Source organism: Acanthopagrus latus, chromosome 3 (genome assembly GCF_904848185.1).
Source record: "Acanthopagrus latus isolate v.2019 chromosome 3, fAcaLat1.1, whole genome shotgun sequence".
Taxonomy (NCBI): domain Eukaryota; kingdom Metazoa; phylum Chordata; class Actinopteri; order Spariformes; family Sparidae; genus Acanthopagrus; species Acanthopagrus latus.
The window spans coordinates 20910544-20923932 of record NC_051041.1 but is presented as its reverse complement, the minus strand read 5'-3'; the positions used below and the strand labels follow the sequence as shown (position 1 = coordinate 20923932).

Sequence of the window (13389 nt, the reverse complement as noted above, 5' to 3'; positions counted from 1 at the left end):
AGTCATGTCATGGATGTGTTAAGTAATTAATTACATGGCTTTCTGCTGAAAATTACATCTCCGCAACTCAGCCGTCATCAAACATCCTCTGTTGATACATTCTGGGAACGACGATTGTTCATGTCTTTGCTAAGTAACAACGATTTTCACCCGCACAAGAAGGCAGAAAAAGAAATACGATGTGAGGAGAAGAGGAGAGATTAGAAACATTTTTACTCTTAATTGACCGAATTTAACCTAAAACCACCTAAACCCTGTTTAATCCCTCTTTCTCTCTCGACTACCGTTCCCCCACCTTTGCTCCATAGACCACCATGGTGTCGCTAGAGGGCCTGACGAAGGTCGTCGACCCTTCCCAACTGACGGCTGACTTTGATGGCAGCCTTGACTATAACCATGAAGAGTGGATAGAGGTAAGAGCGGCCCGCCCATCCTGTTACTGAGGAAATCTTAAAATTCCATCTGCAACACATGTAATTATTAGAAACGTGGACTAATAGTATTAAAAATAAGACTGTGGCTTTGGCTGTTTGCATCTGTAAACATAGTCATATTCTGTCAGTTTTGTTAATGTACAGCCGCTTATTCTGATGTTTCTCTGTTTTTATCCAGGTGCGTGTGGCCTTTGAGGAGTTCTCTGGTCACGCCACCCAGATGTTGTCCCGGTTAGAGGAGATGCAAGAAACGGTGTCGAGAAAAGACTTTCCCCAGGATCTAGAAGGAGCCAGGCGGATGATAGAAGAACACGCCACGCTAAAGAAGAAAGTCATAAAAGCCCCGATAGAGGAGCTGGACACTGAAGGACAGAGGTAAGCACATAGAAATACATCACTTGTGACTTTCTTTCTTGTGGGACTAAACAGTAGGGCAGAGGCTAGAAGGCTCACATCACCTTCCAAATGTTTTCCCATCCGCTCGGTTGTATCAAAAAATAGCCTTTATCCCGCCTTCCCTTCAGCTCTTCTTTGTCAGTCACGTGGGCGACTGTTTGGGGTTTGTGTAAATGCTGTGCACATGCAGCCCTTTGAGTGCCCTATACTTGCTTGTTCACTTTTGTGATCTTTTGTGTGAATGAAGCTTATTCCTTTCATGCAATCATTTGATGTCGTTCTGAAGAAGTGAAAGTTTAAATTCAAAAAGCTTTCAAGGCAAGCAGATCTGCAAACAAAAAAACGACAAGGATTAAAAGAAAGAAATATGAAAGTTAAAAGATGCACGGGTCATTAGCATCTGCAAGAAAAACCTGTTTGCTCCACATGCCACAGGTTGCCACATTGGCAATGCTGCTCTCTGTATGTAAGCTTAAAGGTGTAATATATATATATGAAAATTCACATCATTCATACTCAAATAGGGGGCAGCATAACACCAGAGTAAGCAGTAATTTCTCATGTCGTTAGGTCTTTAGCTTTGTTAGCTGTGCAGGTAGCGGTCCGGACTGGGAGCTTGGAGTATTAGCATGCCAACTGAAACAGATATCTCTGCAACACAATACGCAGACATCTGTGAGATAAACTCAAAGCTCTTATTTCTTCACATTCTGTTGAATTCTGTTGCACCTTTAAAGGGACCAGTATACAGCGTCCAGAAATCTTCCTCCCTACACTACTCAGATATTAGATGAGGGGGTGGTTGTGTCCACGCATTTCTGTCAGATTTCTTCATGCCCTGATTAGCCAGCTGTGTGGAGGTGAGAAATGAGTCAGTGTTGGAACTTCTCTCTCAGCTCTCTTTTTCTTTCATTGATGACAACCGAGTGCAACAGTACGAATGTCTTCCAAGAGAGACAGCCTGAAAAATATGCACTGTTATGCCAATATTTAAGTGATATAGCATCTACATCATATCTATGTCTCCATTTGTGTTTTCTCAACAATAAGCACTTTCCATTTCTGACAAAATAGTATTCATGTGGTATACTGCAGCCCTTATGTTAGAGACACTTGGTGAGCGATGCATCTGAACGTAGCGGTGTGCTAGGAGCTGTGGCTGATGAGTTATGTAACGGCTAGTTGTACAGTGCATGGATTTGGCTCGTCCGTTTTTTTTTTTAGCATTGCACCCGGGTCACAAGCTCTCTCATATATCAGCTAAACAGTGCATATGTCTTCAGTCTTGATCCACATCTCATCAGCACTGCGTAGTTTGAAAGTTTGATTTGATTTTTGTGAACCTAGTGCGTCATTCTGGATGGAGTCATTTGCATAAAATAAAAGTCAGGTCATGATTATGTAAATTCAGATACAGCGACTGGTCCGTCAACTGGCCTTGCCGCATCAATCATACACCACTAATCTGGTGCTGTCCATAGAAAATTATGTAAGTCATGCTTAATACACTAAGTGGTTCATAATAATTGGAATCCTCCAAATGTACATTTTCCCTGGTAGAATCAAGGTAGAATAAAAAATGTTTGTAACTTTCTGACATCCGCTGATGTGTTATCTATCCATGTTAGTCCCTTCAACCGCTCCTCTTTCAACACAAATGCAAAGCGCTGCTCATTCAAACAATTACAGCAAATCACAAGCATGAGTAATGCATCAACACTCATTAAATCCATCTCCAGGTTGCTCCAGCGCATCCAGAGCAGCGAGTCCTTCTCCAACCGTAACGGCGGAGGTGGGGGCAGCGGTGGCAGCAGCAGCAGCAGCAGCGGTGGGATGTGTAACACCGACACACAGGGCCTGGTGCCACGGATCACCCAGCTGCTCGATAAGCTCCACTCCACCCGACAGCACCTCCACCAGGCCTGGCACGTCCGCAAGCTCCAGCTTGACCAGTGCTTCCAGCTCCGGCTGTTCGAACAGGATGCAGAAAAGGTCGGTGGAACATTGGAGGGGGGATCTTTCAGCATGAGCAGCGATGTAGTGGTAATCTATAAGATCAGCTGGTAATCACTGTGGGGCTGACAACTGCCAATACAACAAAAACTTAATTACACCCACAGAGAAGCATTGATTTATGCTGTGGTTGCAGAGCTCATAAATTCATGCCCTTTTTATTTAGGTCCTAAAACAGCAGCTTAATCTTTACTCTACAAATAAAACAGCAGGTAAAAACTAAATGGCTTTGCCACTCCACCACATCCCAGGATAACAGGCTGGGAGAAGGAGGATAGCAGCTGCTCTGACAGCTCAGGTGATGACAGCTGTGGCACAAAATAGAAGGAGACAGGCAGAGAAAATTCAGAGATCCATGTTTGAGTGAGTAGAATAAAATAGCAGGTTGCAGCAACAAGGAGAGAGCTGCAGTCTTGGATACACTGCAGTAGTAGGAGCTTGTTGCTAGGACACCACAGGCCACGAGTTGTTCTCTTGGAGAGCCTGAGAGGATACTCTTAATCGAGGCAGTCCATTTCTCTGTATTCTGTCCTCGTAAAGATGACAAGTATATGCAAACTGCAGCAGTACACACACACAGTCAGGCTAAGTGCCAGCTGTTTGTTTTCACCTGCTCTGGCATTGATCTGTGAAAGTTACTGATGAACCCGTACCTTTTGTGTATATGTTTTCATTTGGCTAACATGTTTTGTTTTGTTTTTCCTGTCTATGTGTCTGTTCTGTCATTTCCTGTGCCTCAGATGTTTGACTGGATCATGCACAACAAGGGTTTGTTCCTGGCAGGCTACACAGAGATTGGCAACAACCACCCCCATGCCATAGAGCTGCAAACCCAGCACAACCACTTCGCTATGAACTGCATGGTAAGACACACATACAAACACACGCACCCACTGATCCGCAGCAGGAGGTAATGCTTTTCCGCCCACTTGGAGTATCGAGTCCGTGCTCCGCACTGTATAATCATATAGTTATTGCACTCAGCGTCAACCTCTAGTACTGTGTTTGAGTGTTTGTTTGGAGAAGCTTGTGCTTGTGTGCACTTGCACATTTTCTGCATGCTAGCAGCAGCACAACCAGGTATTGAGTAATCCTATTCTTTATCCACAGTCAGCCTTATGTAACCATTATGAAACTGTGAGAGAAGGAATAAGTCCAGCCACTAGAGTTTCTGTCAACGGATGAGAAATGATGCCACCAGTTCAATAGCCATCTCCTCAGTCTTCTCCTCTTTTACTTGCAGCACTTCATTTACTCATTCCTCAAGCTTATCTCCTCGTCTGTCTAGCTTTTCTTCTTCTATATTTCTTCTTTTTCACTTAAGTCTCACCCAGTGTCAGGTGCTTAACCTACCCGCAAACTCCTCTGTTCAACCGTCTCTTTCCCTCTCCCCGCCCTGCTGTGCAGAACGTGTACGTGAACATCAACCGTATCATGTCAGTGGGAAACCGGCTACTGGAGTCGGGTCACTACGCCTCCCAGCAGATCAAGCAGATCTCAGGCCAGCTGGAGAAGGAGTGGAAGGCCTTCGCTGCCGCACTGGATGAACGCAGCACGCTGTTGGAGATGTCAGCGAGCTTCCACCAAAAATGTGATCAGGTGAGTCAGAAGCAAGATTTAGGGCTGCAAATTAAGATTATTTTTAAAAATTATGTTGCGATTATTTTGTATTTCTTTGATTAATCATTAAAATTCTGTTAAAATTCAGTACATAGTGACGTTGATCACAAGTTTCCAGAGCCCAGATATTTTCAGGATGCTTGAATTGTGTGCGTAACTGTTCTAATCTGAAAGATACTCAGTTTGAAATCATGTAAAATAAAAAAAGTGCAGGAAGTTTTAACATTTGAGAAGTTGGAACCAGTTAATGCTAATGCTATTTTCCTTTAAAAATTACTGAAACTTTTTTGCTTATTAATTTGATGATTGTTTCGGCTCATGTTTTGTCTTCAGTGCCTCAAAGTTTGCAAGAACATAAAAAAAAAATCATTTCCAGCCCTTGTGGGACAAAAACGTTATTCACAAGTCATGACACAAGACCTGAAGGTCCTGTATGTTTGATTTAGGGGCTCTGTCTGCTGAAGTGGAATGATATATTCACCGCCATGTTTTACAGTAGCCCAGAATGGACTTAATGGATTAAATTTCACTGTGACTTCTCTGACATACAGTATCTACCCTCTTAGTTCTGTAATTACACCTAACTTTCTATGCTCTATTGATTAGGTATCAAAGAAACATCGTTTTTAGGAAATACAGTTTTTTGCTGTTCTACTAAGAGTTAGATGAGAAGATTAATAACACTCATGTATGGACTCCAAACATGGGAGTGGTTTCTGAGTGGACGTTATGAAGGTGATAACTGGAAACAAAACTTATTACAACAATGTCATGTGTTGACAACCTGAATCTTGAAGTAAACATGTATCGAACGCTCTGATCCGACCCGCTCACTGAAGTAACATAGTGCAGAAACAAGTGATGGGGTGCGGGGACCCTATTATAAGACACTACTATCAACATAATTTTCAAGCTGTTATTTTAAAAGTAAAAAGTTACATGATGTTGCTTTAAGCTAGAGGCAGTTAACTTAGCATAAAGAAATCTAGCCTTACTCCAAAGAGGATAAAACCACCTGCCTTCCAGCATGTGTTAAGCTCCTTAATTAACAGGTTTTATCATGTTTGATTCTCTTATTGATGTTCCTTTGGTAGCAGCTTAGGTGTTGACCTTCACAATCTTAATGGACACACACAGGCACAGATGCACACACTTTCTAGGTTATGAAATACCCATTTGGCTTCATTAAATCTATAAAGCCAATCATATGCATTGCATTAACATATATTTACATACACAATGCAGCTTGTAAGTAGAGTATTTGTTATCTGCTGTTATTTCTGTCGGCGCTCATTAGTCGGGACACTGTGGAATGATTCATTGCCTGAAAAATCACCCATGCAGAATCCAAACTGGGGAACATGGGTGGTACGACTTTTCCGACCTGGAATACTGCCGTCATCAGACCAGCCTTCATGTTTGTGTGCTGAAATAGAAAAAGCTTTTTTTTTTTTCCCAGAGGTTTCACCCCAACCTTTTCTGTTCCACAAATACTGAGGAACGGTCAATCTTTGCACCTTTTGTCTGTGTCATTCCAGTTATCAGCAGTAATGAAACTACCAACTTTCTGATATTTCTTTGAGGCCCACCTCGCTGATTGGTTTGTTTTTCCTTCCCTCCCACGTGGGGGTACAGAAAGTTCCAGGAAGTCACCACAGGCCAATGAACAGCACACTCAGCCATGAATAATTCTTCTGATAAAGTCTTCAGAGAACTCATAACCATATGAAAGGACATTTCTTCATGTTTAAGCTCAGTGATGGTATAGAAAAATGCTCCTCAGGCAATTTCTTGCACAATCTGGTATGTCTGACTAACATGTGACTCCTGGGAAGAGTATAACGATGTATACACCACTGTCTCATGTCGTGTCTCATGTGAAAACGCTTTATATCTGAGTGGCAGTTTGTGTAAATGTGAGCGTGCTTGTCTTGCCCTGCAGTACATGAGTAACGTGGACTCTTGGTGCAAAGCGTGCGGTGAAGTGGATTTGCCCTCCGAGCTGCAAGACCTCGAGGACGCCATCCACCACCACCAAGGCCTGTATGAACACATCACGGCTGCCTACTCTGAGGTAACATCACATCTTATCTACATTTATAATGTGTAAAACCATTAAACTATAGAGCCATAGATTAGAAAATAAAATAAATAAATAAATAAATACTATGTTTATTAAAACCTCAACACACTTTTAGGAGTCACAATTAGGTTAACGGTGCTATTAGAACATCATTTATAAACAATAACTAATCGATTTTAAAGGGTTTTTTTAGGCTTTTAAAATGGAATTAACACTCTTAAGCTTAGGCAGAATTGTTTTTTTAGGATAAAGTCAAAATTCACGCTTTTTCCAACCAACTTCTCTACAGAAAAACTCTTTATTTCGAATTCAGTTTCAAGGTTAAGACTACTTTTACAACGACCTTAAAGGAATTGAATCTCTCCGGTGCCAAAAATTACTTTTCACTCTCACCAATTCCTCCTTTGTGTGGCTTTTTATTTATTATTTCTCTTTTTGAGTTTCTAAATATAGAAAGCGTGTGCTTTCCCAGGCAAATGTCCACACAGTTTGCTGGCTGTTGCTATTTGGATGATGTTTTATTTCTAAGTTCAGTCAAAAACAAAACATGTTAATGCCAGTATACTTTTCATTCTGCCAGTTCTTTCCACTCCTGTGCATGTGTGCAGTAGTTGGGATTAAAATAAACACCACAACAACTTTTTTTTTAACTTGTCCTCAGGTGAGCCAGGATGGAAAAGCCCTGTTGGACAAGCTGCAGCGACCTTTGACCCCTGGAAGTGCTGATTCACTGACAGCATCAGCAAACTACTCCAAGGCAGTGCACCACGTCCTGGACATCATCCACGAGGTGCTGCATCACCAGAGACAGCTGGAAAACATTTGGCAACACCGCAAAGTGCGGCTGCACCAGCGCCTACAGCTATGCGTCTTTCAACAGGATGTCCAACAGGTACGCACACACATATATATTTACTGTATATGCTTCTTTTCTTTATATGCGTGTGCACATTGGTTTGAGTACGTGGTAATTCCAGGATCAAACTTAATTGCCAGTTTTTTCAGTATAACATGAGAGGGTTAGACAGTAATTTGAAAATAGCAGGGTAGTCTACTGGTTAGAGGGATTCCACTCCTAATAGACGGTTTGATCCCAGCAGCAGCCATGTTTCCTATCAAAATGTCCTTGAGCAAATTGGTGAAACATTGCGTCTTCACTCATCATGCATTTTAGTGGGAAGGAACATTGGATAAAAGCCTGCGTTCTAAATGCTTTCTGCAGAATAAAGGCTTGAAAATGAGTACAGTGAGCATGCAAGTGGTCCAAAATGATAATACAGTTGTACACTGTCCAAAAATCAGGGCATTCCTGAGCGTGTTGACATGGCAACCATTGCCATGGCAACTGAATTGGGTCATATGTCCATGCAGATGCTGTTCATGCGTTAACACTCTGAAGGACAGAGTTCAGGAAGAGGAGTGTGAACATGAAAGGCTCGGTGCAACGTCTCCTACAAAACTGATCATCTTTTCTGTCATTCCTCTTCACTTACACTCCTTTGATTATTATCAACATGTGTGGATCACCTTTAGAGCGCCCCCTTGTGGCTGCTTCTTTCCTAGTGTTTGTCTGACTTTGTGGACATGGGTCTCTGTGCACAGGTGCTGGACTGGATAGAAAACCATGGCGAGGCCTTCCTCAGTAAACACACAGGTGTGGGAAAGTCCCTCCACCGAGCTCGAGCTCTGCAGAAACGCCACGAGGACTTTGAGGAAGTGGCACAGGTAGCGTGGTTTTGTTTCAATACTCTCACTCTATAGTAAGTTTAAGCCACATATAACTGTGTTGACAGGGTTATTTGATTTACTCATTTAATTGTAGAGTAATTGTTAGGTAGTTAAATTTCAAACTTTTTACTTTAAAAGAAAAATGAATTCATTAGCAATAAAGCACTCTTGTTGAACTCATTACGGACAGGGATTTGCTTGCTGAAACCTGTTTTGGTCTGGTATGAGCAGTTAGCCAGTTTCTGTTAAAGAAACATATACTACATATTCTCACTTTTAAGACTGTGTGCAGCTGTTTCCCCTAAATGCCCCTTAAACATCCTCCAGCTCACCTCATGACTTTTTAGTTTTTAGTTCCACATAATGGTCTGAATGAGGCATCAGTATTCATCCCAAACACATTTGAGGGGATATTGTAGTCTAGACTGTAATGAAACTAATTACATACACTTTTTTACTTTGTACTTACTATGTGTATGTCATTCACAGGAACATGTTGTGCTTTTTCTTTGCTACATTTATTTGATAACTATAGTCACTAGTTACTTGACAGTTTATATTTTACATGCAAACCATACGAGTTTACTGACAACTTACTACTGCTTACTCATCTGTACATAAGAAATGGATAATTAAAATATGATGATGTAACACTAACACTCACTGGGGCATTTTCTGAATGATTAATTTTACTTCTGATACTTCAAATATATGTAAAATGATAAAATGATTTGCCCACTTTTACATCAGTGACCTTTTCAATGCTGGCTCTTTGCCTGGAATGAAATTCTTTGTACTACAGTGTTTCTTTTGTCAAACACTAGCCCAGAATGTCAGCTCTGATCAACTTTAACCAGAACAAATAAATATCAGCCATCTGATACCCCACCTTAATGTACCCATTTGTTTCCGTAGCCTCTTTCTCTTCCTCTTTATAGCACCTTCACCCACTCTCTGTCTCTATTTCCTCTCACTAGTTATCTCTTTGCGGCTCTAATATCACTGACTGTTATCACTGCACACGTCTCCTGCATATCCTGTTTGTCATTTTCTCTCAGCCTCTGCTCTCTCTCTCTGCTCGTGTTCAAAATATGTTTTGCTTTCATTATATCGTCTTCCTGGGTTAATCCATCCCTCTGTCCCCCCATCCCCTGGCCTCGATGTAGAATACATACACTAATGCAGACAAGCTGCTGGAGGCGGCCGAGCAGCTGGCCCAGACAGGAGAGTGCGACCCAGAGGAGATCTACCAGGCCGCCCACCAGCTCGAAGACAGGATCCAAGACTTTGTTCGCCGTGTGGAGCAGCGCAAAGTCCTGCTGGACATGTCTGTCGCCTTCCACACACACGTCAAAGAGGTAGGCAGGATGACGTAACGCTGAAGTGGATGGTGGGCTGCGTGTTTGTGTGGATGAAAGCTTTCTGTGCTCTCTGAGCAAGAGATAACTAATTAACAGATAAAATGGAATATGTATTTTTTGTTTTTATCCATTTAGTCACACAGAGGTGGATGTTTTCTCTTCTTCTTTTTTTTAAATCTCCAGTCTTTACCTTATAAACAAACATAGTTTGTGGATAAATGTATTATTAGGATCAGGTTGACAGGAGGGTAGATAACCAGCTTTTTAATTGCAAAAACAATGGCAGATGTGTCAGTAGCTTGTCTGCCCGGGGTCACAGAGTGTGTGATAACATGTGTTAATGTGTATATTCTGTGAACAGAGTGAGAGATTTTAGAAGTGCAGATCACTGTGAGCCTCCAAATCCATCAAATGATGTGTAGATTAATATGACACTTACCAGAAAAGTTCTGAACGCTCTTCGCTTTAAAAGAAAAACAACATGCATACAGATGCTAATAAATGTATTCCTGTAGCTGTGGACATGGCTAGAGGAGCTCCAGAAGGAGCTGCTGGATGACGTTTATGCTGAGTCGGTGGAGGCCGTCCAGGATCTGATCAAACGCTTCGGACAGCAACAGCAGACCACGCTGCAGGTCACCGTCAATGTCATCAAGGAGGGAGAGGATCTCATCCAGCAGCTCAGGTACAGATCAACACATCTGACTGAAAATGAAATCATACAGGCTGATACTTAAATGTTCTGTGAAAATAAAATAAGAGTGGTATAAAAAGAAAAATCTCTTCAGAAAATAGTCTTTAACTAACTCTTCAATATAACTCTCTAATGAAGGTCCTACAGTAATTCTAGAGCTATGCGGTGCTGTATTTTACATGCAAGTCAACTATGGATGCATTCTTATTCTCTGTTAAGCAACTGTGCCTTTTCTAAAACTCCAGCTGGAACTACATCAAAACCTGCAACCTACATTAGTGGACATGGAAAGTGAAACAAAACCAGCCTAAATTTAACATTTCTTTCTTAATGGGAATCAAAAGGCAGTCCAAAAGAGTGCTAGTGTCAGTTGAATCAGGCAGTTATGGAGTTAAAACAATAAACTGACACCAAACAATCCTTTAAACTGCGAGTTAAGAGAGAGAATACACCAGGCGTGAAAGAAAGCAAGATGATGATGATGCAATAACTATTTATTTTATTATATTCTTACATAATGGACCTCTTCTAGTCTTTGTCTCAATAAAGCGTTGGCAGGATAATGGCAGACATGGGCGATTTGGAATTAAAATTCCTATGTATTGGAATGAACTAGTCCATCAGTTTCATTTTAAAAAGACAACAGTGATATAGATGCAAACCAAAAAAAGAAAGCTGAGAGGACAGAGGGAGGTGTTGTAAAGGTGGATGCTGTTGAACCTCATTCTCCAACTCTATTTTTACACAGAGGATGTTCCAGTCCCTCTTCGTCCACCCCCTTTGTTCTGTCTTTCTCTCGCTGTTTCTCTCATTCTCTCCGTCCCTCTCTCCCCTGTGTATTTGGCGCCACAGTGAATTCTTACATAAGTCTGCCACACAATTAGACACAAGCTCATAAAGGCAGTCTCCCCAGGAGGCAACTGTAACTCTACACACCTTCCGTCTGTGTGTGTGTTTGTTTGTGTGAGACTGTGCTGTATGTGTGTACACGTGCAATGGGGAATGTGTGTTTTAGTTTGGGAGTGCATCTGTCAAGCTGATTAATCAACCTCTCAGCTAATCGAAATCCATGTGACCGCCGTTGTTTTTGCTTACTCACTTTTGGCTCTTGGTAGCTCACTGGTGTCTGCGTGTTCGTGCATCATGCATGTGTGCATCTGTCAGATTGATGAATCAGAATCAGTACGACCTGCCTCACTTTGAAACTCATCTGAACTCTTCACAATCTGAGCTACATGTCGTGTGTCGTGTTTTGGCCTTTTATTAAAATGTAGATATTGGAAATTCTGTTTTACTCAACTCCTAAATGATATATCAGATAAATTGTATTTTTATTTTTGTTAGTAGTGTTACTAATGAATGTATCTTAGATGATATGAAATTCTTTTGGTGCAACTGTTTAACTAATTAAATAAAGAACAAGGAAAAAGCAACACGGGCTCTGATATTCAGAACACTACGTAATTAATTTAATAAAGGAAATATTTACTCTATCTAACTGAAAGGATAGCACTGATATTAAAAACAGAAGGGAATTGGAAGTTGATACTATGATGAATGGTGTGGAAAAAATTAAATGGACTAATTCTGTTTTTCTGAGCACATAAAATGATCGCCATTAATCAAAGATTATTCACAAGCTCTCAACCAATGGTAAAGGAAAATCCGAGACAGGTGTTGCGTGGAGAATAATACAGCTAATAATAATATCTTTAATTCATTTAAGTATATTAATAGAACAAGCATAAGTCTAAACACACACTAGGTGGGTTTTTTGTATGTTTATGCCTAATCTCAGTATGTCAGTTATTTTATTTATATATTTGATAATATAGATTTTTATGCTAAAAGCCAAAAAAATTCACACACTTCAATCTTAAATTTGAATTTCAAGAGATTTAATTGTGTTTGCTTTCTTCAGGCACAAACTTCTCACACTTTTAATTAAATGAACATCAGCTCCATTTCTTAAATCTACTGCTTTGCTCTATTACAGCTGAATAAGCCACTGCAGGCTGTGCTATGCAGCAGTTTCTAGAGCAGATAAATTTGCTTGGCACTGTGCCCAACTGTGTCTTCATTGCTGTGGGTTTTTTTTTCTAAGTGCGCGCTGCTGCCTCTCAGTGCTTATTGCAAAATTTTGTGTTTCTGTTCCAGGGACTCGGCCATCTCCAGCAACAAGACGCCACACAACAGCTCCATCAACCATATCGAGAGCGTCCTGCAGCAGCTGGACGAGGCCCAGGCCCAGATGGAGGAGCTGTTCCAGGAGAGGAAGATCAAACTGGAGCTCTTCCTGCAACTCCGCATCTTCGAGAGGGACGCCATTGATGTGAGTCTGCTTGGGAGGAAGAGGAGCTGGGGATTGTGTGTGTTTGTTGTGTTTACAGTAGAAATCTGTGTTATTTTTTCTTCTACATTCTTACTTTGGGACAATCAAATGCTACCCAGTAATGACAATGTATCCTATTTAAAAAAAGAAGTATAACCAGTATCAATAAACAATCAAGATGTATGGTGACTCTAAAAAGTGTAATCTTATTGTCTGTCCTCAGATCATTTCTGACCTGGAGTCCTGGAACGAGGAGCTGACAGGTCAGATGAATGATTTCGACACAGAGGACCTGACGCTGGCCGAGCAGAGGCTGCAGCACCACGCTGACAAGGCCCTGACCATGAACAACCTCACCTTCGATGTCATCCACCAGGGACAGGAGCTGCTGCAGTATGTCAACGAAGTCCAGGCCTCTGGTGAGTACAGTACTCTGTATGGAACTCCACACCATGCAGGTTGGCCATTAGTCCTTGAAAGAACACAAAATATTGTATTATGAAACTCAGATCTGTAGATGATATAGACAACGTTTTCCTTGTGTTCATTTGCTTTTTATTATTAGCTTCCTTGGCATCTTTCATTAGCTTTACTTCAAGTGTGAATAAACTATTATTCAAGCCTTCTTTTGTTGTTAATTGCATTTTCATAAAACTGTGACCAGACATTTAAAGGTCTTAAAAAGTCTTCTGAAATATGCATATACTTGACTGTTCTGTACCTGTCCC

General features: G+C 41.2%; 1 protein-coding gene across 5 annotated transcripts in view; it reads left to right on the top strand.

Moving 5' to 3' along the window:
- The window catches only part of trioa (trio Rho guanine nucleotide exchange factor a), a 77934-nt gene that overhangs the window by 40597 nt on the left and 23948 nt on the right, over positions 1 to 13389 (top strand). For all 5 annotated transcript variants that reach the window (XM_037092447.1, XM_037092444.1, XM_037092445.1 and 2 more), the window contains exons 6-17: positions 309 to 413; positions 613 to 809; positions 2570 to 2822; positions 3584 to 3706; positions 4251 to 4442; positions 6406 to 6537; positions 7208 to 7438; positions 8149 to 8271; positions 9441 to 9632; positions 10151 to 10320; positions 12487 to 12661; positions 12885 to 13080. In XM_037092447.1, the coding sequence (XP_036948342.1) occupies positions 309 to 413; positions 613 to 809; positions 2570 to 2822; positions 3584 to 3706; positions 4251 to 4442; positions 6406 to 6537; positions 7208 to 7438; positions 8149 to 8271; positions 9441 to 9632; positions 10151 to 10320; positions 12487 to 12661; positions 12885 to 13080 (2089 nt within the window). The remainder of the gene's footprint in view (positions 1 to 308; positions 414 to 612; positions 810 to 2569; positions 2823 to 3583; positions 3707 to 4250; positions 4443 to 6405; positions 6538 to 7207; positions 7439 to 8148; positions 8272 to 9440; positions 9633 to 10150; positions 10321 to 12486; positions 12662 to 12884; positions 13081 to 13389) is intronic.